This window comes from Camellia sinensis, chromosome 4 (assembly GCF_055761805.1).
Source record: "Camellia sinensis isolate YWXY chromosome 4, ASM5576180v1, whole genome shotgun sequence".
Lineage (NCBI taxonomy): Eukaryota > Viridiplantae > Streptophyta > Magnoliopsida > Ericales > Theaceae > Camellia > Camellia sinensis.
The window spans coordinates 169,474,716-169,499,288 of NC_138964.1; the positions used below are offsets into that span (position 1 = coordinate 169,474,716).

General features: G+C 36.3%; 1 protein-coding gene and 1 pseudogene across 9 annotated transcripts; both read left to right on the top strand.

The window, feature by feature from the left end:
• Positions 1-10,339: 10,339 nt before the first annotated feature.
• On the top strand, positions 10,340-16,123 carry LOC114298635 (uncharacterized). Of its 8 annotated transcripts, none has more exons than XM_082922583.1 (4): positions 10,340-10,489; positions 11,328-11,440; positions 11,752-12,083; positions 12,170-12,566. In XM_082922583.1, exons 2-4 carry the CDS (start codon positions 11,378-11,380, stop codon positions 12,288-12,290), a joined length of 516 nt encoding a protein of 171 aa, XP_082778709.1. In that variant the 5' UTR covers positions 10,340-10,489; positions 11,328-11,377; the 3' UTR covers positions 12,291-12,566. The 8 variants fall into 8 exon arrangements, with proteins under 8 accessions (XP_082778709.1, XP_082778708.1, XP_028099048.1 ...); XM_082922582.1 differs by lacking the exon at positions 10,340-10,489 and adding an exon at positions 15,848-16,123 and having other exon boundaries at positions 10,970-11,440; positions 12,170-12,324; XM_082922588.1 differs by lacking the exon at positions 10,340-10,489 and adding an exon at positions 15,848-16,123 and having other exon boundaries at positions 11,303-11,440; positions 11,670-12,083; positions 12,170-12,324.
• A 4,734-nt stretch (positions 16,124-20,857) lies between these two features.
• On the top strand, positions 20,858-22,810 carry LOC145823185 (putative UDP-rhamnose:rhamnosyltransferase 1 pseudogene; annotated as a pseudogene). The gene has a single exon (XR_014365433.1). The product of XR_014365433.1 is annotated as a putative UDP-rhamnose:rhamnosyltransferase 1 pseudogene (transcript).
• The last annotated feature ends 1,763 nt before the right edge of the window (positions 22,811-24,573 follow it).

Genomic DNA, 24,573 nt, shown 5'->3' on the forward strand with positions numbered 1-24,573 from the left:
TCACTTGTTCGGGTGCTCCCAGAGACCTTTGACATAGAATTGGAAAACGTGGTCATGGTTTCTGGGAGTTGGGAATGCGCCTTCCCTCTTTTTGCTAAGGGCTCCGCAACTGTACCCCGAAGGTTGGGTGCTGGTGAGCCGTGATGATTTTCATAACTGTATAGTTGCCATTCATTTGGCATTTGTTCCTCTTCATTTTTTTTTGTTTGAACATTCTTTTTGTTTTTTTTTTTTTATAGATCATTACGTAATCAACACAGATTGGTAAAATGAGTCTTGGGGTGTTAATTTGCAAGCTCTGCAAATAGTTTGGAGGTGTTTTGCTACTGCCTCACGATTGGCTGAGGAGTTGATTGATCAGTTTCTGCCTCGAGTAGCTGTGCCCTCTTGTTCGATCCTGCTTTGAGGCCCCTGCCGAATCTCGAGAGACGGGATTGTTGCCTGCTCTGTTATTAGAGAAGGCAGATCCAGTTAGTCATTTTCCGGAGGTGATTTTCTTATCGACGGGCTCGTTAGAGTCTTCGGCTCCCAATATGTCTACTCGACGATGGATCACCAGACAATCTGAGGCTGTGCGGAGAGCCAGTCAGGATGCTGGTGATCACAGTTTATGTAGATCGACAGATCAACCATCCGGCAGGGTAGGACCATCATCAAGTCGCCAACGTGTTCTGGCAGGTGAGGAACACGTAGAGAACATTATTGAGGGCTCGATTGAATATATTTTTTAACCTATGATCAGGAGTTGGTCTTTAAATACGCTGGATTTGGTGTTTTCGGATGCTGGGGTTACCCTTGCGATGGTACAAGGTATACGTATTCCAGAGGACATTCGACATCTAGAAGGGCAGTCGAATCAACAAATTATGGGTCAAGGAATCCATAATCTAGTAATGGTAAGCTTTTTATGATGTATCTCAGGTGTTGGTTGTTCATTTCAGTTCTGATGAGCATGATGATATAGGCTGTAAATCAATTTATGTAAGTAGGGGTTCAACTAAGCCGGGAGAAGGATCGACATGATGAAGAGAAATGCTAGATCAAAGAAGAAAAAAGACTGATGGTCGATGAGAAGAAACGAGTGTTGGCTGAGAGGGAACATTTTAAGGAGGAACTGGCACGAGTTGAAAATAGAATCGCAACAGTCGAACTTGGTTAGATGGCGGCCAAAGAGAATGTTGAAGCAGCCACATGCCAGCTTGATAAATTAAGGTCTGATTATGAGGCTTTGAGGATCTCGATGGAGACAAATAAGGGACAACATGAGATCGAGCTGAAAGCGAGTGTTGATGCCACTTGGAACGAAGCAACCGCTGTATATGCCGATCAGATGAATAAACTGGGGAACTTCTTTTTCTAAGAAGGTTGAAGATCGGCGATGAAAGAAATGGGGGTTGCGGAGTCGTCCGAGCTATTTTCCTATGTTCCCTTGCCGAATCCCGAGATTCTTATCCACCCTGAGCTGGATAATTTGTGAACATTTTGCTCGGGCTATTTTGCTTTGTCCCTTTGGTTCAACTAGGTTGGGGTTGTTACAGTTTTCTCCCCTTAAAGAGTTTGGTCCTCCAAACTCGAATTACCTTCATTTTAGAGAAATACTAGGTTTAAAGAAAATAGTTCAGGGTATCTTTTCACCATATCTTCCTCTGTCTCTCAAGTTGCATAGGTTCCTCCATGATTTTGCCAATCGAATTTCACCAATGGGATTTCCTTGTTTCTCAATCTCTTGATTCTTCGGTTAACAATCTGTTTTGGCCTCTCTTCATACGTGTAGTCATCTTTCAGAAGCACATGAATCGGTTCTATCACATGGAGCGAATCTCGTAGTATTGAAACATGAAAAATGTTGTGCATATACTCCATCACCGGAGGTAAGGCTACTCGGTATGTTACATAATTGATCTTCTTGAGAATTTCATATGGCCCAACATATCTTGGTGCCAACTAGCCTTTCACCCCAAATCGCGTTTGCCCTTTCATTGGAGTTACTTTTATGAACACATGATCCCCGACTTCGTATTCTCTATCTCGCCTTCGGACATTTGTATAACTCTTTTGGCGGCTTTGTGCAGTTTTCAACCTTTGTTGAATCAATTTCACATTTTAGTTATTTCTTGCACCAGCTTCAATCCCAACAAATGTCTATCACCTACCTCGGCCTAACATATCGGAGATCGGCATCTTCTACCATACAAAGCTTCGTAAGGAGCCATCCCAATGCTTGAATGATAGCTGTTGTTATACACAAATTCAGCCAGAGGAAGGTAAGTCTCCCAATTGCCTTGAAAGTCTAACACACACATTCATAGCATGTCCACCAATGTTTGAATTTTCCATTCAGATTGTCCATCTGTCTGTAGATGATAAGCCTGCTTAATCTCAGCTCAGTCCCCAAAGCCTATTGCAAACTTTGTCAAAACCTTGAAGTAAACTTGGGATCTCTGTCAGATACTATCGACACTGGAACTTTATGCAATTTTACAATTTCATTGACATACAAATTAGCCAACTTATCCTCATTATACAATGATTTGACAGGTAGAAAATGGGCAGACTTAGTTAAACGATCAACAATAACCCATATAGAATCCATACCTCGGGAGGAGAGAGGTAATCCCACAATGAAGTCCATGGTAATGTGCTCCAATTTCCATTTTGGTATTGGAAGCGACTATAACAAATCAGCGGGTCACTGATGTTCGACTTTAACTTGTTGACAGTGTAAACATCTAGCCACAAAATCTGCAATACACTTTTTCATTCCCGGCCACCAGAAATTCTGTTCCAAGTCATGATACATCTTCGCATTTCCCGGATGCATAACAATATTTGAGTTGTGAGCTTCAATCATGATACGCTTCCTCGAGTCTAAACAGTCCGGCACACAAAGGCGATTATGAAATTTCAAAACATCATTGTCAAGCGCAAATCCCGATTTTGGTTTTGATTCAATCTCATCAACAATTTTCCTCAGAAACTTATCTTCGCGTTGTTTCTCTTTAATTTCTTCAATGATTACAGGCTGAGCAAAAATGGTCGCTAAGATTTCGCCCTCTTCACGTAATACAACTTCAATCTTATTCTGCTCCAAGTCACATAACAACTCTCTCTGGCCAGTGATCAAACATAACAAATTAGCAATGGATTTTCAATATCTACAACAGTAGTTGCCTTTCTTAGATGATATAGAATTAGTAAATCATAGTCTTTGATCAATTCTAGCCACCTTCTCTGTCTCATGTTCAGTTCTTTTTGGGTAAAGAAGTATTTTAAACTTTTGTGATCGGTATATACTTCAAAAATTACACCATACAAATAGTGTCGCCAAATTTTTAAGGCAAACACTATAGCTGCTAATTCAAGGTCATGTGTCGGATAGTTCGTTTCATGTGGTCGGAGTTGCCGAGAAGCATAAGCAATCACCTTAACATTTTGCATTAATACACAACCCAACCTTTTGTAGGATGCATCACTGTAAATCTGAAACCCGTCAATACCATTAGGCAGGGTTAGAATCGGTGCAGTCACTAATCTAGTCTTTAACTCTTGGAAGACAGATTCTCTTTGGTCGTTCCAATCAAATGAAACATTTTTCTGGGTTAACTGAGTCAATGGCATAGCAAGTTTTGAGAAGTCTTTCACAAATCTTCTGTAGTAACCTGCAAGCCCCAGAAAACTTTTGACTTCTGACACATTTGTCGGTTTAGGCCAGTCCACAATAGCTTCAATTTTCTGAGGGTCAACGGAGATGCCATCCTTGTTAACTACATGTCCCAAAAATGCCACATTGTCAAGCCAGAATTCACATTTGGATAATTTTGCATATAACTTCCTTTCTCTCAAAATCTGTAAAACAGTTCGCAAATGGTTCTCATGTTCTTCCCTGCTTCTAGAGTAAATTAGTATATCATCAATAAAAACAACAATAAATTCATCCAGAAATTGTTTGAACACCCTATTCATTAAATCCATGAACACTGCAGGTGCATTAGTCACCCCAAATGGCATTACCAAAAATTCATAGTGCCCATATCTAGTTCTGAATGCAGTCTTCTCTACATCTTCTGCCTTGACTTTCAATTGGTGGTACCCAGACCTAAGGTCAATTTTAGAAAATACTTGAGCTTCTTGGAGTTGGTCAAACAGATCATTTATTCAGGGTAGTGAGTATTTGTTCTTCATGGTTACTTTATTCAATTCATGATAGTCTATACATAACCTCAAAGACCCGTCATTTTTCTTTACAAATAAGACTGGAGCACCCCAAGGTGATGTGCTTGGGGGGATAAAATCTTGTCTAAGAGTTCTTGGAGTTGGGCTTTCAATTCTTTCAGTTCAGTAGTTGACATTCTATAGGGAGTCTTTGAAATAGGTTGTGTTCCAGGTACTACATCAATTGTAAACTCAATTTCTCTATCAATTAAGTCCTCGGGTAGGTCATTAGGAAACACATCAGGAAAGTCACAAACCACAGGAATAACTTCCACACTGGTAGTATCCAAAGACATAGTCAACACACAACACAAGTAGCCTCGACAACCTTTTCTCAACAATTTCCTAACTTTCATAACTGAAATCAAGTATGGTGGAGGAACTATCCCATTTCCAGTAAAAATAAATTTAGGCATACCAAGTGGTCTAAACACAATAGATTTACTTGTACAGTCAATGGTGACACAATATTTAGTCAACCAGTCCATATCCAGAATATAATCAAAATAATCAATGCTCAAGGGCAACAAGTCAACATACAGTGTCATACCATCGATCATAATATCACATGCCGGATAAACATAAGCACATATCATAGAACCCCCTAGACGGTGTAGATACAGGTAGTAAACAGTTCATAGGTTCTAATGGTCTAGTTAATTTCTGAGAAAATGTATGTGATACAAATGAATGGGTAGAACCAGAATCTATCAGCACATATGCATTTTGGGCACAGATGAAAATTATACTTGACACCACACACTCGGTATTCTGTACATTTCCGGGCACTAGTGTGAACACTCTCCCTTGCCTTAACGTTTCATTGTCTATGTGACCGTTGGCATTAGTTCTTGTATTTGATCTTGCTGCAGAAGTAAACCCGACTGAACTTGCCGAAGGACGGTTAACCTCATTGGGCAATCCCTAACCATGTGGCCAGTCTTGCCACACCGGAAACACACACTTGATGCACGGTAACATGCAGCTTTATGTCTCTTTCCGCAGTCGGGGCAGTGTGGAATAGATCCGCTACTTTGACTAGAGCTACTGGAAGATCCTGTATTTTGCTTCTTCGAAAATGATCGGCTCTTCTTGAAATTGAATCCGACCCTTTTTCCTTTCCATTCAGTTGTTGGAGTTATAGTTTGTTTCTTAGCTGCTATTATGGCCTCAGCCATCAATGCCCTGTCGAGCACTTCTACATAAGTAGGCAATTTCAAGACACTTACTTGATCAAATACTTCTAGGTCCAGTCCTCCCTCGAACTTTTGCACTTTCTTATAATCGGTGTCCACAATGTGTGGGGCAAAACGAGCTAACTCAGTAAACTTAGCTTCATATTCGGCCACAGACATTCTGTCTTGTTTAAGTTCTTGGAATTCAGAAACTTTTCAGTCCCTGAAGCATTGGGAAAAGTACTTGTTGTAGAATATCCCATTGAATTGTGCCCATGTCATGTCCCCGTTGTTATTTCGAACCAACAACCACCATATTCGTGCTTTATCCTTTAGGGTGTAAGCAGCCAAAAGGACTTTCTGAGTTACAGAGCAAGGGAATACTTCAAATAAACTTTTCCATTTCTAGCAACTAGGTTTCTGCCTTCAATAGTTCAATACCACCCAAGAAGGTTGGCGGTTTCATTTTCATAAATTTTTGAGTCAACTTGATGATGTCATTATTGTCCGGTTCGGCTAACACTGGCGGAGGTGGATGAGGCAAAGGTTGTTGTCTTAGTTGTTGCATCATTGCTTCAGTCAAGGCTGCCAACATCTGTTCCATTCTGTTCATTTGGGCCTCAGAAGATTCACTTGTATCATTTCCCCTTGCATTCTCCATGTTGCTATAGAGACACCAAATAATAATAAATATAGGAATAATCTTATTCATTTCTTTCAATTTCGTTTGTCCAGATTCAAATTAAGTTTTCACATTCATAAAGATTACCACACACTCACACATGTAGATAGAATGCCCCTACTTCTTACTAGGACATCCTAAGCTCATATGGATTCGTGTGTGCGGTAAGACACGTGCTTTGATACCACTCTGTCACGACCTAAACCCGCCTCTATAGGTTTAGCGTCGTAACCTGCCAGTAATCCTCAAAACAAACTTACGTATATACCTGTGACGTCAAAAATATATAGGTCATATATCATTCATTTATACAAGTATAGCCAAATGGGGACTTAGCCCTAAGTACAGATAAGCCCAACAAAATATCTGCAGTAAAATTACAAAATGAGACATCTCAAAGGGAACCTTCCCGAGAGGCACAGAAGGGTGGCTGACAAAATTGAGATGCCAGGTCCTCAACTCTGAGCTTGGTCATTTGCTTGTTCACCTACATACATAGTATAAATAGTGAGATGGAGCCCAATGAATAATAACAAGGTAAAGGGATTTTAATGAATCATATCCATCACAGAGTTAGAAATCAGAGTCTTATGCACATTCAGATTTCAAATTAGAAACATATTTAGATTCATATACTCATCTAGGAATCATAAGCAGTTATATGTGGTACATCCATTAGTTATCATAAGAACTTGGTCCTGAGACCCACATGTATAGTCGGTACCGACGACCGTAAAGGTCCACATCTTGTGCACAAGTAGCCATGGTATTGTTACCCCCAGACAAGAGCCACATGCATATTAGCCACGGTATTGTTACCCCTAGGCGAGGGCCACGTGAACTAAGGATGCGACAATTACATGTCAGAAAAATGAACATTCATTCATGATTCATAAAACAGCATTTCAAAAAACAAATCGTATCATATCAGTCAAAAAAACTTATAATTAAACATAGCTTTATAGAGTTGTTACTCACAATTAACAGATGACTTCCGGGCGAACAGACGTTTTGTAGCGCGTGACCTACACAGTTACAAAAGAACACGTATTGAATTACACACTCGAAAATAGTTAATTCTTTCTTATCTTGGTGTATTTCTACTTCTTATCCTCATTATGGTGTCTTAATCTTGGCCTAAGAATGCCTAGGATGCCAAAAATGCATTGGAAAACACTTGGTCAAATTTATGAAAGCAGGGTTCCCGTTCGAGCGTAGCTTTCTTCGCTCGAGTGGGCATGAAAAATGCGAGTGGTCGCTCGAGCGTAACTTCCTTCGCTCGAGCGATCTGCAAAACGCGCAAGCTTCTAGGAGCATGCATTTTATGCTCGAGAGTACTTTTGGTCACTCGAGTGCAAAATCTGTCGCTCGAGCATGGAAGCAGAATTTTGAAATTTCCAGATTTGCTTCTAAGCTTCAATCTCAAACCTCAAGTTGTAAATTAGGTTATTTTGGGCCAAAAACTTAAGGAAACATTTAGAAACTTGAAAGATATCGTACATTGAAGATCATTTTGCAAAATCAAGGCCCAAGAACAAGTGAATTTGTTGAATTCAAACTCAAAACTCATGATATAAACATGAAAACAATTCAATCGAGTGGTCTGCGAAACACGCAAACTTCTGAGAGCATGCATTTAACGCTTGAGCGTACTTTTCGTCCCTCGAGCGGAAGTGCAAAATAAGGTGGTCACTCGAGCGCAGAATCTGTCGTTCGAGCGTGGAAGCAGAATTCTGGAATTTCTAGATTTGTTTCCAAGCTTCAATCTCAAACCTCAAGCTGTAAATTAGGTTCTTTTGGGCCAAAAACTTAAGGAAACATTTAGAAACTTGAAGGATATCATAAATTGAAGATCATTTTGCAAAATCAAGGCCCAAGAACAAGTGAATTTGTTGAATTCAAACTCAAAACTCGTGATATAAACATATAAACAATTTCTTTGAACTTAGACCTTTCAAATCATGCTCAAACAAAGGAACTTGATGAAAAACATGATGAAGTTTCATAATTAAGTTGAAAACGTGACATGCATGGAAAATTTACTTGAAATCAACTTCAAAACTACCATAAAATGCACATGCATGCTCTACTCTTTTTCTTTCCTACTACCTTAGTTCATTTCATGCACTAACCTTTCATTTTCTTTTGAATTCACAAACTAAATGAGTAAACTACATAATTCAAGGGTTGAATTCCCTACCTATAAGTTTCAATTCTTTGGGTCCTTGAGTGATTCTCCCAAATGTCTTAAATTCTAGCTAAGTTCAAGTCAATTCCTCCAAATTCTCTAGCAATCACTCTAGTCGAGCTCAAGTCTTCCCTTTTCTCTCCCTCTTTCACGTTTGAGCTATGAGGAGTGTGTAATGAGAGTGGAAAAATGTATTAAAGGAGTCAAAGTGGTCTTATATAGGATCCATTAGGAAGACTTCATTAGTGGCTAATCAATTGACATTATTTACTCTAATTCAATCGTTCCGAATCGAATTTCAATTGAACCTACCATAATGTTCTAAAAATTCTAAATAACAAATATATTAAGCTAATTTCGTGATTGGATGTCGATAAGGCCTTCGATTTACATAACAGAACATGAATTTAAACAGATGTGTCTACGATGAACCGATAAAAACACAAATTATGCAACACATATACAATTAATTCAAAATCTAATCTTAATAAATTATTAAGCATATTAAATCATGGATTAACGTTAATCATAAATTGGAGTTGTTACATTAACCATCCTCACATCATGTCCCGCTATTAAATATCATCAACATAGAGTAGAAGGATTATGAAGTTAAATAAAATTCATATTGAGAAAATCACTTGATATGATGACTAAAGTTGTCCCTAAAGAGAAGTTTTTGTTCTGCACAAAGTGGTTTGTATGAGCTTCAATTAAAGTGGTGGATTTTCTCACTATGGACTAGAGGGGGTGATTATTGTGGGTCCAGCCCAGAATACTACTAATTGCATTGGATAGAGAGTAGAGCAATTTGTCGGATAATGATGACTTCTTTAGAAAATTATTATCTGGCCATTATGCGATGTAATTATTACTATTATGTGCTGGAGCCACAAGTAGTGCATATTAAAATGATATGTTTTCAATTTCACACTTCTGTTATTTTTTTTATTTATTTTTTATTTTTTATATTTTGTATTTTTTTTACACTTCTGTTATGGTTGAGTCATTTTACTCATATTCTCAACAAATTTTGCAGCTCTATCTAAAGCCATTACTATTGGATCAAGATATGGTGAAAAAGATATGGACAACATGGCTCTGAGATTCAGGCATGAAGAATTGCCAGAAACATGGTATATTCAGTTTTTTGAGAAGTATTAAGTTACTAAACCATATAGGTTATCATTTGGGGATTGGGAAACAGACAAGCGTACACCTGAGCTGATGTCTACTTATCTTAGAATCCTCGAGAAGCATAAGAGAAGACGAGTAGCATTTAAGGAAGATGAAACTAATCAGTGTGTTTGGTTTGAGTTTTCTGAATTAAATTTTTTGAAAACTAATTTTTTTGATTTTCGTGTTTTTTTGTTTTTAGTGAACATTTTTTAAATTTTAAACATTTTTTTACTTTTTTAGATGCACCTTACTTAGATGTATCTAAAAAGTAAAAAATTTGTGAAAAAAATATTTTAAAAAATTAATAAATACATAAAAAATATAAAAAATGTACTGAATTCTTGTATTTTTTTATATTTTTAGTATTTAGTGAATTTTTAAAAGATTTTTTTTACAATTTTTTTACTTTTTAGGTGTATTTATGTTAGGTGTGTTTAAAAAGAAAAAAATTGCTTAAAATATTAAAAAAATTCAATAAAAATAAAAAAATACAAAAAATAAGATAGTAAAATTTTTTAAAAAGTGTTTTTTAAAAAGTGGAAACAAGCAATGGTTTTGGCAATCCCATGTCAGAAAATGGATCAAACATGCTCCGAAATTCGGTTTTAAATGACAGTGATGCAATTGATGATGATACATATTTTTTCCCTGAAACGATGTTTCCATTTAATTGTGTCCCTGATAGTGCTCATCCTCACATAAACCGTGTGGAAGAAGACCACAAAGTGGATTTTAATGGTGTTCTTGATATGCTGAGCCCTATTATGATTGAGAGGCTTGGTATTAGACCAGAATACCTGAGCATGGAACAAGGAGGGAATCAATGACGTGGAAACAGGAAACTTCTCAGTCAAGAGCAAGCATCAGAGATGTCTAGAAAAGTGATAGCTCGTGTGCTAACAAATGTGGAGTTTGAATGGAAGTCTTGTCTCAGTTGCTGAGTTGTCATATTGGTAAGCTAGGTCGTATCTTGAAAGTCCTTTCTGAGAGTTACAGAAAACAGTGCTCAGCCATCGAACTACTCAAGATGTTCCTTCAAACAGCGGGGTATAGGTGAGTGAAGCTGTTTTTATGTTATAAGCTTGAATTTGATTGGTTTTTTTATTTACGTTTGTTTAGTAGACTATTGGCTTTGAATTTCTGATAAAGTAGAAATGAACTCTGAAGTAGGATATTGGTGGAAAAAAATTATTTCTGCGGTATATATGGGAAGCAATTTGTTTGAATTCAGCATGGGTTGACGTTGAATTCTGTTCTAGGCAGGCTTGGTCTGGTTTAAATTTGACCAAATCTAGTATCAAATAGTGAACTATGTTACTTTATTTAGATATATATGATTTTTGTGTGTGGAAAATTGGAATCAATGTTGTGCTATTTGGGGTATGTTATGCATGTTTGGCATCTTTGTGCTATTTTGGGTATGTTATGCATGTTTGGCATCTTTATGTGCATGATAATGTGCTCACATGTATCATTTGTTTTGTGACTCTTTCTATGTTTACTTTATTAGTCTCTCTCCTTAAGTTTTGATTCATTTCTTGAAAGTTATATATTTGGCTTCTCTCTCTCTCTCATCACAATTATCTAACCTATTTTTCCCTTCTGTCATTACGTATTTTCCCCTTCCATCATTAGTAATCTTGCGGCATGTTTGATTGGAAGGATTAGAGCATGAGATTGAGATTATTAATCTACGGACTTAATTATATTATGTTTGTTTTGACATTTTGTTTTAAGATTATCAATCCAATGGATAATTAATCTAACAAATTTGTAGGATTATTAGTAATGGAATAGAGGTGGGATTATGAATACCACACTAATTTGATTGAATTATTAATACCTCACTATTAATGTTGTGAAATCAAACATGGCCTTGGGGCTTTAGCAGAGCTCGTAAGCGATAGTACGAGGAATCCTGTGCAACAAACTCATCAACAAATGCAGGTTATCCAGTCACAGACAGAGTCACAGCAGCAGGCGCCCCTTCGACAACCCCAGCAAGTATGTCTAGCTACTTTTCTTGCCTTTCTATAGGGGTGTGCTCTGCTTCTGGTTCTATAGTGCATGTAGTTGTTTGTGTGGTGGTTAGAATTGTGTGATTCACGATTCGATTCATACTGTTTGATGCGATTTCCCACCAAAATGTTCTGAATCATGCTGTTGAATGAAAAATTGAGTGAAACTGATGCAGTTTGCATTTACAGTTTATAATATTCCCGATTTTTACTAGGGTTTTGGAATTTGTTGCTTTTAATTTGGAAGATAGCAGTAAGATGATGAAAATGATTGCTCTGGGGGTGGTGACTCTACAGATGCCAAGACAAATGCGTCCACAGATGCAGCAGATGGTTCATCCCCAAAATCTGGCTTTTCAGCAACAGCAACAGTGGAAAAGTATGCGACAACGGCAACCATCAACATCTCGTCCTGGAATGGATAACATAAAACCCCTGGTGGAAGTCAAGCTTGAAAACCCGGCTGAATTTCCAATTGATAGTAATGCCTTAACCGCAATCAATGCCAGACATCATCCCCAACTGCAGTTCCGCCAACAGCAAATTGCTGCAATGTCAAATTTCCATCCTGAAGCCAGCAATCAATTTAGACAATTGGCTTCCCTTCAAATTCCTCAAGTCCAGACACAGTAAGGCCTACTTGCTTGTTATAATGGATTTTAAATGAGTTGATGGAATTGGGAGAAAATTTTGCGGTTTTGATTGATTGATGCAGGAGCATGGGCACTGTCAGGGCTCCGCCGGTGAAGGTTGAAGGTTTTCAGGAACTGATGGGAGGGGATGCTACGCTAAAGCATGATTCAGAGGAAAATAAATCTACCTCTCCTCCAAAGTAAAAAATACAAAATATAGCTAGGGGGATAATGATTGGTGAGTTAAACTATAAAAACATTCCCAGCTTCATAGCCTTGGTACTAATAATGCACTTTTGTTTTTAATTTTTAGACGTCTTTGTTGTAGAAATTATCTTCTTCTCCTGTATATTTTATAGTTTAAATTTATGTATATAAAGCTTGAAGGATGGGATGAAACTTTCCATGGAGGAGATTGAAGTTATTATGCCAACATTTTGTCATAAATATACATCAGGTTGGCTGAACCTTTTCGTTGTAGTTGTCTTCTCTTGTATATGTCCTAGTTTAAGTTTAATGTTTAGTGTTAAATGGTGAAAGGTTTTCTTGGGGAATAATAACAATGTCTCGCATAACAGTTCATATTACAGCCAAAAAAAAGAAAGTTAGAATCACTTAAAATACTTCTATGGATTTATTGGAGCTAAAGCATCAGTTTTGGCCGGAGAGGGAAAATGGAGGGAAGGTTAAAATCTGGCAAGTTAAAGCATCTCTAGTGATTTGCTATTGGAGCTATTATTCCAAAATATTTAATATTGTCAAAATTTGGCTAGAGTTACAGTTTGCTCCTCTCTAGTGATTTCAAACTAAATAAAGTTCATTACATTTATTACAGTGATTTTTGCACAACCCTTAAATAATATAAGGGAAGGGAAATCTTGAAATTACAACCGTGAGGATCCCAATCCTCTTATGAGAGGGCGCAGATCTTTTTTATTATTTAAAACTCAACCTTCATGGGGGTGGCATCTACGCTAATTATTTTATTTTTATTTATTTATTTATTTTTTTGGAGATACTCAACAAAATTGTTCATGTACTGATCCCTGATCATGCAGGACCTTGTCGCCAAATACGCCACTCACCTCTCGAATCAAGATCCTTTTCTTCATCTCTCTTTTTAACTCTCGTTGCTAGGTTATTGGACTCACTTTTTAGATTTAATTTCAATGATTCGAATTGTTCACATTTTAAAATTTGTTGAGTATATCATACCTATAAAAAATCAAGTTCATCGAATATCTATAAAAAATCAAGTTGATTGGATATCCGAACACATGCTTTCTGATATTCGATTAACTTGATTTTTAACAGGTATAATATACTCAACAAATTTTAAAATATGAACGGTTTGGATCATCAAAATTAGTTCCAAACATGGGCCCAATAGGCTAGCAAAGAGGGAGTTAAGGAGAGAGATGAAGGAGAAGATCTTGATTCCTCATCTCTCTGGCTTTCTACCATAACCAATCTGATTGAGTCGGCCACTGATTTCCTTCAACTAGTCCTGCGCTAAGGCCATTGAAGTCTGTGCCTTGAACATTAAAAAATTAGTCTAAAATAAGACCTTCAAATTTAGAGAAGTATTATTGTGACAACCCAACTCTAGTTTATGCTAATTAATCTTAATTATGCTTATAATTATGAGGTTAATATGATTTTGAGTGCTAATTATATGATTATGGGTGTTTGTGAATTTATATCTATTCACTGTAAGAAAATCTGTTTGACTTTCCGTCATAAAATTTAAATTGAAGGCCGTAAAGGTGACAGAAATCGAAATTTATTGTGTTTTTGCATTCAACATGATTTTTAGAGCCTATGGTGAAATTTAATTGATAATTGTTTCGGATCAAAACAATTAGATTAAATTGATTAAATTAAGTACAATTAATTAATCTTAATTAAGATGGATTAGTTTAAACTAACCACTTAGTATATATAAGGGCCAAACACACTTAAGCTCATATTATGAGCTCAAAATCTAAAGTTACCCTCTAGAAAGAGAGAGTGAGAGACGACTCTAGAGAGAGAGAGAGAGAGAGAGAGAGTGAAGCTAAATTTGAGAGTTGGGCAAGGAGCTTGAAGATTGAAAAAGAAAACTTAAGAACTAGTTAGGAATTGGAAGATTAGAGCTCCTAGGTAAGTAATGAACTCAAATTTTTGAGTTTAAGTCCATAATTACATGAATTCTAGCATGATAAATAATTAAGAACAAGAATTGAGTTGATTGTAATGAATTTGAAGTTGATATGTACATGCATGAGAGAATTATCCACAAATTTGCATGTTTGTTTATGGAGCATGTTAATCATGTTGTATTGAAGGTTGTTTGACACATGCATGTAAGAATCTCCATATGTTGAAGCTCGATTTCAAGCCTTGAAGTTTGTCCATGCAAGATACAACCATGAATTGTGTATATATAAAGTTTATGGTTTGAAATTTGTTAAACCCATAGAATTTTGAATTATGGTTGAAGGTTCTCTTCAAATATATGTTTTTGGGAGTATTCTTGCATAATTGAGTGAGTTATACTCGAATTGGACCCTTGGAATTGAGTTTTGAGCTTCAAACAGAGTTCTGGAAAACTCAGAATTTGACTTGTCTGCTTGAGCGAGGAAAGTGTTGCTCGAGCGTGAAAGTTGAGCTCCTAGAAGTTTTACAGAAATTTGCACGGTGGTTCGAGTGCCAAACTCTGTGCTCGAGAGAACCCTACTTTGCAAGACTCCCCGTTCAAGCGTCAGAAATCTTGCTCAAGAATGAAATTCATGTAACCAGTACTTTTATAGAGTTTTGCAGTCCGCTCGAGCGACCAAAGCTGCGCTCGAGCGAAGAGCCTTGTTTCAAAAATTTTGAAAAGTCATTTTATGATTCGTTTTTCGATCTCTTTCATTTCTAAACACTCTTAGGCATGCATTGGACATTCTAAATGAATTAAAGGACACGAAAGAAGCCTAAAAGCATTAAGCAAATTAAAGAATGGATTGAATGGTATTATGACCCGATATGTTATGAATTATGTAAGGTCGAGTGCAAGGACGAATCAAGCACCGGAATACAGTGAGTAATATCTTAGCGAGGATGTTTTCGTATACGCATTATTTTCTAAACAATGCATATGTGGTAAAGTCCTAAACCTTAAAAGTGTTAATATGAATGAGCGTTCCAATCACTCAATTTGAAATGAGATATACAAAGCTATTAATGTATGAGTATGAAATGGGCCTAGGGCCGTTTGGTATATTCGATGAGAATGTGAAATGGGCCTAAGGCTGTTCAGTATATTCAATGGGAATGCGAATTGGGCCTAAGGCCGTTCTGTATGATTATCAAATGGGCCGAAGGCCGCTCTGGATAAGGAAAAGATACGGACCTAAGGTCGTTCTGGATATAAGAATGAATATGATCATAGACTGGATGTATGCACACAATGAATGTGTGTAAGTATTGGACCTAAGTTTGTTCTGTGAGTACTGGACCTAAGATCGTTTAGTGTGTAATGGACCCAAGGTCGTTCAATACGTAAGTTGGACCCGAGGTCGTTTTGCCTATGATGGACCCGAGGTCGTTCTGTATGTTACATGGATCCAAGGTCGTTTTGTACTTGGGATATGATGTAAAGGACCTGAGATCGTTTTGCTTTATCATTGAGTACTAAGTGTGATAATGAACTGTGATATAATAATTTTGTTCATGAACTCCTTTGTTTTGATATTATTCACTGGGCGTTAACTCACTGTTGATATTTATGTATGTAGGTGAGTAGCGGGATGTCCAGCCCCAACCCCAGTGAGCAATGAGAAGCCAAGTCTTGAGAGATCAACCAAGGTCGCCTCACACATTGCTTTTGTTTTACTTGACCCTTGATCTTTTGCTTTTGATCTTTTGTGGTCATGAATGACCATCCTTGTGCATAAGCGTGGTTTTTGTTAATACTAACTTGAATGATCCTGGACGTGTGTATTACATACTTAATATGAATGTTCATATGGTGTGAGTTATTATATATATATAATAATATTTTGGTTAAGCCATGTATGCATAGCTCATTGGACAATCTTTGTAAATTTTGCTTCTGCAATTTGGCCCTCTATTATCAAATATGATTCGGTTTCTGACTGAGGCCACAAGTAATCTCGTGATTATTGGCCGGTTATGACTCTAATCCATAGGGACGGGTTTGGGTCATGACAATTATAATATATTATAAATATAAATATGCCTAAATTATTTTTGTTATTTTAGGGCCAATCTAAAAGACCTAAAAATATTCTGTTGGCCAATATTTGTTTATAAGTGTGGTTTGGCCCAATTGAAATTAAAATATGTACAAAATGTTAGTGACCCTTGGATAAGAAACACTATATATACATACAAATTGTTGGTGGCCCAAAATAGGCCCCCTATTTTTTTTTTACCTTATTTCTTTATCAGATTTTAGTAGAATAAATAAATTTGTCATAATTTTTTTTTTACCTTCTTTGTTTATCAAATTTTAGTGAAATAAACAATTAATTCAATCTCAATTACACTCACACCCAACATATTCAATAAACAATAATGCAACCATACTCAAACACACTCATAAACGACATATTCAATAAACAACAATTAATTCAATGCATATCCAATACATTTTAATTGAATAAAGTTTTTCTCATTTTGATAACTTTTTTTTTTCTTTGTATGAATATATTTTGATATCTATTTTGGTATCAATCGATCGTAGTAATACTAAATAGGGTGATGTTTTTTTATTTGTGAATATAGACCTCACAAACCTCCATTTTTGTTTTGCCTTAAGGCCCCGAAAACTAAGGTGGCCATCTTTTCACCTCTCGGTATCTCAATCCCAACCTTCTCATGGATGGGGTACCCTTGCATTTAAACCTTGGTCTACCATGAACGGCAACATAATAAGTGGTTTCCCAAACTAGAGTCTCTCTATCACGGAACTCTATCCACAATGAGTCAACAAAAACCTTCCACTGATTCATGACCCAATATCTTTAGTTGAGGCGCCCAACTCTTCCACACTACCCCTCGACTTCTGGTTCGCTTCTCAAACCCATCCGCCAGCTCCACCGATTCGGACTTGTTCCAACTAGGCGGCTTCCTTAATGCCCAGAAAAGGGGCAAACCGATTGGTGGTCTTTTTTTTTAAAAAAATTATTTATTTTATTGATGCAAAAAAAAGTACAAAGCGCATATGATGTGTATATATAAGGTGAGTAATGCTAGACTAATCTGTGTTAATGTATCATTTAACATAAATATGATACCAAGGATCCTCTAGAGTGTTTTTTTCCTAAAGTTTCCTAAAGTGGTCTATTGTATGGTGAGTAATTCTCTCTTCCTCTTTTTCCCATTGTGTATGAAAGGAGACCATCCTTTTTAGTTGGAGTATAGAAATTTTTACTCTCATATTATAGTCAGTTTGCTCTTATAATATATTCTTTTTGTGTGAGAGAGTATTGCTATTGTCAGTTTGCTGGAGCTAAGTAGAAGGCATTTTTGTGTTAGTGGGTTCTAAACCATCGTATCTTGGGAGACAGACGCCGACATACCTCCAACATCCACGGTGAGGCGGCGAATTTGTTTTAAGGGGACTGTGGTATCACACAGGTTTTGGTTTGCTTTTTTTTTTTTTTTTTTCTTCTTCTCATTTCAGTATTTTAATTTGTTATATGTATTTCTGTTCATGAAGATGTAATTTCTTATGAATTCTTATTCATTTTTCTAATTTAATTTACCATGAATCTAATTCTTTTTGTCTAATATACATAATTTGTACAACAGAACTGTGGTCGTGGGTTACCTGAACCTGTTTTCACGGGTTCAGTTTGTGGCAACGGGTTCCCTGAGCTTGTTGTTCATTTACTCAAATAATTTCCTCGTTTTTTTAAAATTCGATTCAATCCTCAGTTTGTTTTAAAAAAAAACTTGATTTTGCTTTTGAAAAGGAAAATTTAGATTAATCCAACATGTGAGGTAAATGAGTGTAAAAATGGCTCACGGCCAGCCCGAAGCCCACCCATGGCCCGAGATAGGCCCGGGCATGAGTCCTTGGGCCTGGGCCATCATTTTGAAGCCCGTGCCTACTTAAGGCCCACTAAAGGCCTGACTTGAGACCCAATGTCTTTTTTTTAGTGGAAAATAATAAAATTTTAGTAGAAAAAATTTTTAAAAACAAAAAGAAAAAGGTCAGGCCCGAGACCCGAATACCCGTGGGCCTAGGACTGGGTCTGGGCTTAACTTTTGGACTGTGGGCTGATCCGACCTGACCCGACCCGAATTTTGACGAGAGCTTGCAAGGCTCGATATGGACCGGGTCAGGCTCGGGCCCGGGTGAGCCCAATTAGACCGGGCAAGGCCGGGCCAAATTTACATTCTAAAGGTGATGATTTCTACTATCCTTTTGAAAAATAGATTTTTAGGTCTACAAAATGTTTTGGCTAAAAGAGATTTCGGTTTGGGTTCGGAATCTCATCACTCCAGAGCTGTTTCAAGAAGGCATAACCATCAATTTTTTCTTTCATCATCGGGGAATATTAAAGATAGGGAAATTTTGGGGCCTCGAATTGTGAGGCTCAAATGCCTTGACTTCCCTTTTTTTTTTTTTTTGCTATGTTGGTTTTGGTTTTTTTGTTTTTTTGGAAGGGTGCTTATGTGTAGGGGTGTGTTAAAAAATTAGACATCCCGCACCAACTAAGCCTGTGTGATTTGATAAGGTGAGTAAATTGGGTTGGACTGGTTGGATGATAAAATTGATTGATCAGTTAGGCTGCCGGTTAAAATTTTTTAATTCCATATAATTTTGTATAAGTCCCTACTACCTAGGCTGAATTGGTGTGGGATGTCTAGGTTTTTGGCACCCATAAAAAAAAAAAAAAACCAAACCTACACCAACAAATAGAAAAAAGAAAAGAAAAGGAAGAGATGAATTGTCGAGGCATCAATGTTATCACCCAACAAGTCCAACCCAGGCTGAATTAGTGCGGGATGTCTAGTTTTTTTGGCACGCCCTTACACATAACCAACCACCCACCCACCCAAAAAAAAAAAAAAAAACCAAACCAACACAAACAAATAGAAAGAAGAAAAAAAAAAGGATGAGAGACGAATTGTTGAGGCATTTGAGCTCGACAATTTGAGGCTCTCAGCATCGCCGTTAAAAATGTTCTAGGATCATTTAAAAAGAAAAATGCTAGACAACCACTCTTACGAACCCATAACTTATCCTGAATGTGTTTGTGTGGTAAAAATTAAATTGATAAAGTATAGGGTCCATGAGTAAAATAAATTTAAACTATTGATTTCTTTCTAGATAAATTCTTGGTTGAGAAGGGGATGGGTTTGTTTGTAGTGTTGTTGGTTTAAAAATAAGGTGTCTACACTAGTCACCTATAATTTAAGAGTTGTTTGGGATAATCTAAATAATTATGCTTTATGACTTTTTACAAAAAGATATATAAAAAAATAAAGAAGTGATATGATCAAAAAAAAGATAAAAAGATAAAAAAATGTGATAATATAGATCATGCCAAACAAGTTCTTAGTCTATTTTCAAATTTGTTCAATGGTCCTGTTAAAAAATTGGAATAAACCAAACCAAAATTAAATTTGATCTACATAATTATACTTTATAACTTTTTACAAAAAAAATATTTAAATTTGATCTAAATAATTATACGTTATGACTTTTTACAAAAAAATATATAAAAAAATTAGAGAGATGATATAATTGAAAAAAGATAAAAAGATAAAAAAATATGGTAATATAGATCATGCCAAATAATTTCTTAGTCTTGTTTGGCATAAACTAAAAAAGTCAAAAAGTTAAAAAGTCACTATCCTATATTAGTCACATCATCTTATTTAAGTCATATCACCACTCTATCAAATTACTTCAAATCTCATACCTAACTCATATTTGATAAAAAATTAAAAAATAAACTTATTTAGATTATCCCAAATAATCTTACTCTATTTTTATTTCTATGTGTCATATTTCTATGTGCGGTGCACGAAAAGTACAAGATTACTTGGCCAATGGCCATCTTTACAGACGGTTACGTATCCAATTTTTCCTGCCCATCTTTACACAAGGCAGATATGATAGAGAGCTCTTGGCAATGCACTTTAAAACAAAAAAAGAAAAAGACAAAACATAATATATTTTTTTTTAATACTATTTTAGAACTCTAATTAGAATTGCAGAACATTTTTCTTACGCATGGGGTTACGTATGCATTTTTTCCTACCGAAAAGTCAAAGCACTCGAAGTCGAAGCTCCTCTAGTGTGCAATGAGGGGTTCATGGCTGGATTTAGGTTATTTTAACTTAGGTTAAAAATTTTAGTTTGAGAAGAATTTTTTTATTTTTTAATTTTTTTAATTTTTTTTATAAGAGAAGAGTGTAATTGTTATAAGTTGGATGTGATATTTTATTTGTTGTGACTAAAATAACTTATTTTATTTTTTGTTGCTAAAATAGCCAAAAAAATCCATAAACCAACTTGCTAAACGGAAGCTAAGCACTAAATTTAATCATGATCGGCTTTAACTTTTTTTTTAATAATATTAGTGATTCGTATTTTGCACTATAAACATATTTATAATGACGTGACGCAAGTAATAGATTTAATATAATTAAGTGTATAACTAATAAAAAATTGACACTTATGAGATTATATCATTATAAATTCAATTGTGAGAGATTTTAGAAGTCTTAAATATTTTCTTCACTTTTTGAACTAGAACTAAGACTAATCAAAATCAATCCAATGTAACTCATGTTAATTTGGATAAAAATTGCAGTTCTATTAAAAATAAATCAATAATAAATAAATAAAATTTTGACATTTAAATATAACATAAATAAATAAAATATATTATTTAATGCAAATTAAATTTAACTCAAGTGAAAAAAGAAGTCAAAAAGCATCTATATATGGAATGGTAGCAGTGTTCTTCTTTGTAGAGTAGATCACACAACCACCTTAATTATGGAGTCTGTTGTTGTGCCTCCCTCACCAATGGCCGGTGGCGACCGGAAGCTCCACATAGTTATGTTCCCATGGCTAGCATTTGGTCATATGATCCCATACTTAGACCTCGCCAAATTCATTGCCCAAAAGGGTCACAAGATTTCCTTTGTATCCACACCCAGAAACATCCAACGCTTGCCAAAGCTGCCTCCTAATTTATCTCCTTTCATACATTTTGTTGAGCTCCCGTTGCCCCGCGTCGACTGCCACCTCCCTGAAAACGCAGAGGCCACCTTGGACGTCCCCTCCGACCATATTCCTTACCTGAAGAAAGCCTTCGACGGACTCGAGACTGGGTTGGCTGGCTTCCTTCAAGCTTCCTCACCTGATTGGATCATATATGACTTTGCTCCTCACTGGTTGCCCCCTATCGCCACCAAACTCGGCATTTCTCGCGCCTTTTTCCTAATCTTCAACGCCTGGTTTGCAGCTTTCTTTGGTCCGGCATCGGCTTTGATCGACTGTTCTGATGATACCCCGATGGAGCCGGAGCAGTTCACTGTCCCACCTAAGTGGGTTCAATTTCCTACCAACGTAGCCTTTCGCCTCTATGAGTCAAAACGAATCCTAGCCAGTGCAACAAATAATGCTTCTGGGGTTTCCGACTTGTATCGATATGGATCGGCGGTGTTGGGGTGCGACGTCTTCGCCATACGATACTGCACAGAGTTTGAGCCCCAATGGTTGACTCTCCTCCAAGATCTTCAATCCAAACCTGTAATTCCACTCGGCCTAATGCCACCGACTGTGGTTGACGACAGCGGTGTCAACGAGACGTGGCTTTCAATCAGTGAGCGACTCAACAACCAAAACAAAGGCTCTGTGGTTTACTTAGCATTGGGGAGCGAAGTCATGCCGAGTCAAGAAGAAGTCACCGAGTTGGCTTTTGGGTTGGAGCTCTCTGGTGTGCCCTTTTTCTGGGCATTAAGGAAGCCGCCTGGTTGGAACAAGTCCGAATCTGTGGAGCTGCCCGATGGGTTCGAGGAGCGAACCAGAAGTCGAGGGGTAGTGTGGAAGAGTTGGGCGCCTCAACTGAAGATATTGGGACATGAATCAGTGGGAGGTTTCTTGACTCACTGTGGATGGAGTTCCGTGATAGAGGGACTCCAGTTTGGGAAACCACTTATTATGTTGCCGTTCATGGTAGACCAAGGTTTAAATGCAAGGGTACTCCATGAGAAGAAGGTTGGGATTGAGATACCCAGAGATGAAGAAGATGGGTCCTTCACGAGGAACTCAGTGGCCGACTCAATCAGATTGGTTATGGTAGACAATAACGAGGGATTAATTTATAGGAAGAAAGCCAGAAAAATGAGTGCCCTATTCGGTGACAAGGTCTTGCATGATCAGTACATGCACAATTTTGTTGAGTATCTCTCCAAAAACAGTAGATGCGTTCATGAAGGTTGAGTTTTAAGTGGAAAATATGGTTTTAAATTCCGGTTTGGAACAAGTAAGGGGGATGAGATAATTATGATTTACTTTTATTATATTTGGATAACCAATAAATAAATAAATAAAAAGACAATGTATGCTATTTTTGTAGGTTATTTTAATTTTTGATTATTTTAACAGGTTAAAATTTTTGTATTTAAGAAGATGTTTGATTTTTTTTTGATAATTGGATATGATGTTTGTGAGAGAAAATGAAATCATTACAGATTTGATGTAACATTGTCTCATTAGTTATTTTAGTCTATTTTATATTTTTATGAATTTTAACCTAAAAAAGGCTAAAATTTTTCTTACCAAACACCACTAATGTGTCATTTTATTTTTAATATTTTGTGTCTAGATGAATATTTGATAGTTAAATCTATATAACAATAGAAGACTCTTTGAATTCTAGTTGGGACATTTGTTCTAGATGCCACCATGGACAGTCAGGATTAGCTCAATCAATGGAGTTATTAGAAATTTATATAATAAGGGAAGGAGTAAATTTATGTACAAAGAAATTAAATACAGATGTGCACAGAAATCAAATATAAAATTGGATACAATCCTTTCATAAGGATTAGGGTCTCACATGTAGGACTTACCTCATGTGAGAAGATTGTATCCTATTCTATATTTAGTTTCTGTATTTCTAACATTAGTTCAAGGAAAAGATAGTTTTTGAAACTTGATGGGATAGATGTCATATGTGTACATTTGATGTATGTTTAGGATTGCTTTTCCTCCTAATCCAACGGTCCAAAAATATCTCTATCTAAGAAATATCAAAATAGTTAAGATGATTTCAATTTTTAATTCAACAGTAAAAAACATGAGGTTGAGATTTGTGATGTGTCCAATGGCTTTTAAATTTTGAACTACAACATTCTCGGCGATTCCAAGATGTGACAAAAAGGACTTGGAGTTGGGGCTTAGTTTTTCAACAAGTGCTGATTATTTCATTGATTTTGAAGATTGATTCCTAGCTCTTAAAGAACACCATTAATCTCTCTATTTCTTTGTTTGAATTAGGTATAGGGAAATGCCTCAATATATATATATATATATATGAATAATTAAGACTTTTTTGTATCTCTCTGCAACACTTAAACCCATCAAATCAATTTTATCTCCAAAACAAATAGAGAATTGAAAAGCAACTATATAGCATAACGAAGTCTAGAAATAGAGAATCAAAAACTATTAAAAAAAACAAAATCAACTAACAATGAAAGATAATAAATATATATATATATTTATATATTTTTAGGCCATTAGATCACGTGTTGTGAAATAATCTCAATTGTGTAAAAGTTTTTATAAGACAATGTCTCTCAGGACCCGTGCCCTTCCTTAATTTATATTAAAGAATGACTTGTGCATAAAAATATTCGTAATCAATTTGAATCCAGTTGTTGGCTACATATTTTGTATAAGCTAATTACAATTCAACTCGTGGCAAAATAAGGGCAATACGGGAAGACTATTCATGTTTTTGATCGTGATCGTACGCGTGGCAGTTAGTATTGGTTCTTACAAGATCCACATAGCACTGGATCAGCAAAGGGATGCAAAGTGATGTGGCTTCAACGGTTACTCACATTCAAATTCAAAATCAGGAGGGAAGACTAGCTACAAGTATTGGCATAGTGGAGCTAGCTCTAAGGCAACATGATCAGCGATCATGGAGGAGCAGTTCAACAGTTAGAAGTACAGTTCGACAGTTCTCCTTGAGAAGTATAAATAGCAGAGAAGACCCCAGAAAAAGCCTCAGACTCAGATCCAAAAAAACCACTTTTATTCTACTTTATTTCTTTTCCAGTTTTACATTTCTTGTTCTTTACATTTCTGTACTTCAAATTCCTACGCTGCATTTCGTTCATAGGAGTAGTTTTCAAGTAGCTTGTTGTTGTAAACCTCTACGAGGCAGATTCAGATCTTTGTAAGTCTTTCATTTTGCTTAATGAAATACAACAACTGTTCTTCATTTAATCATTG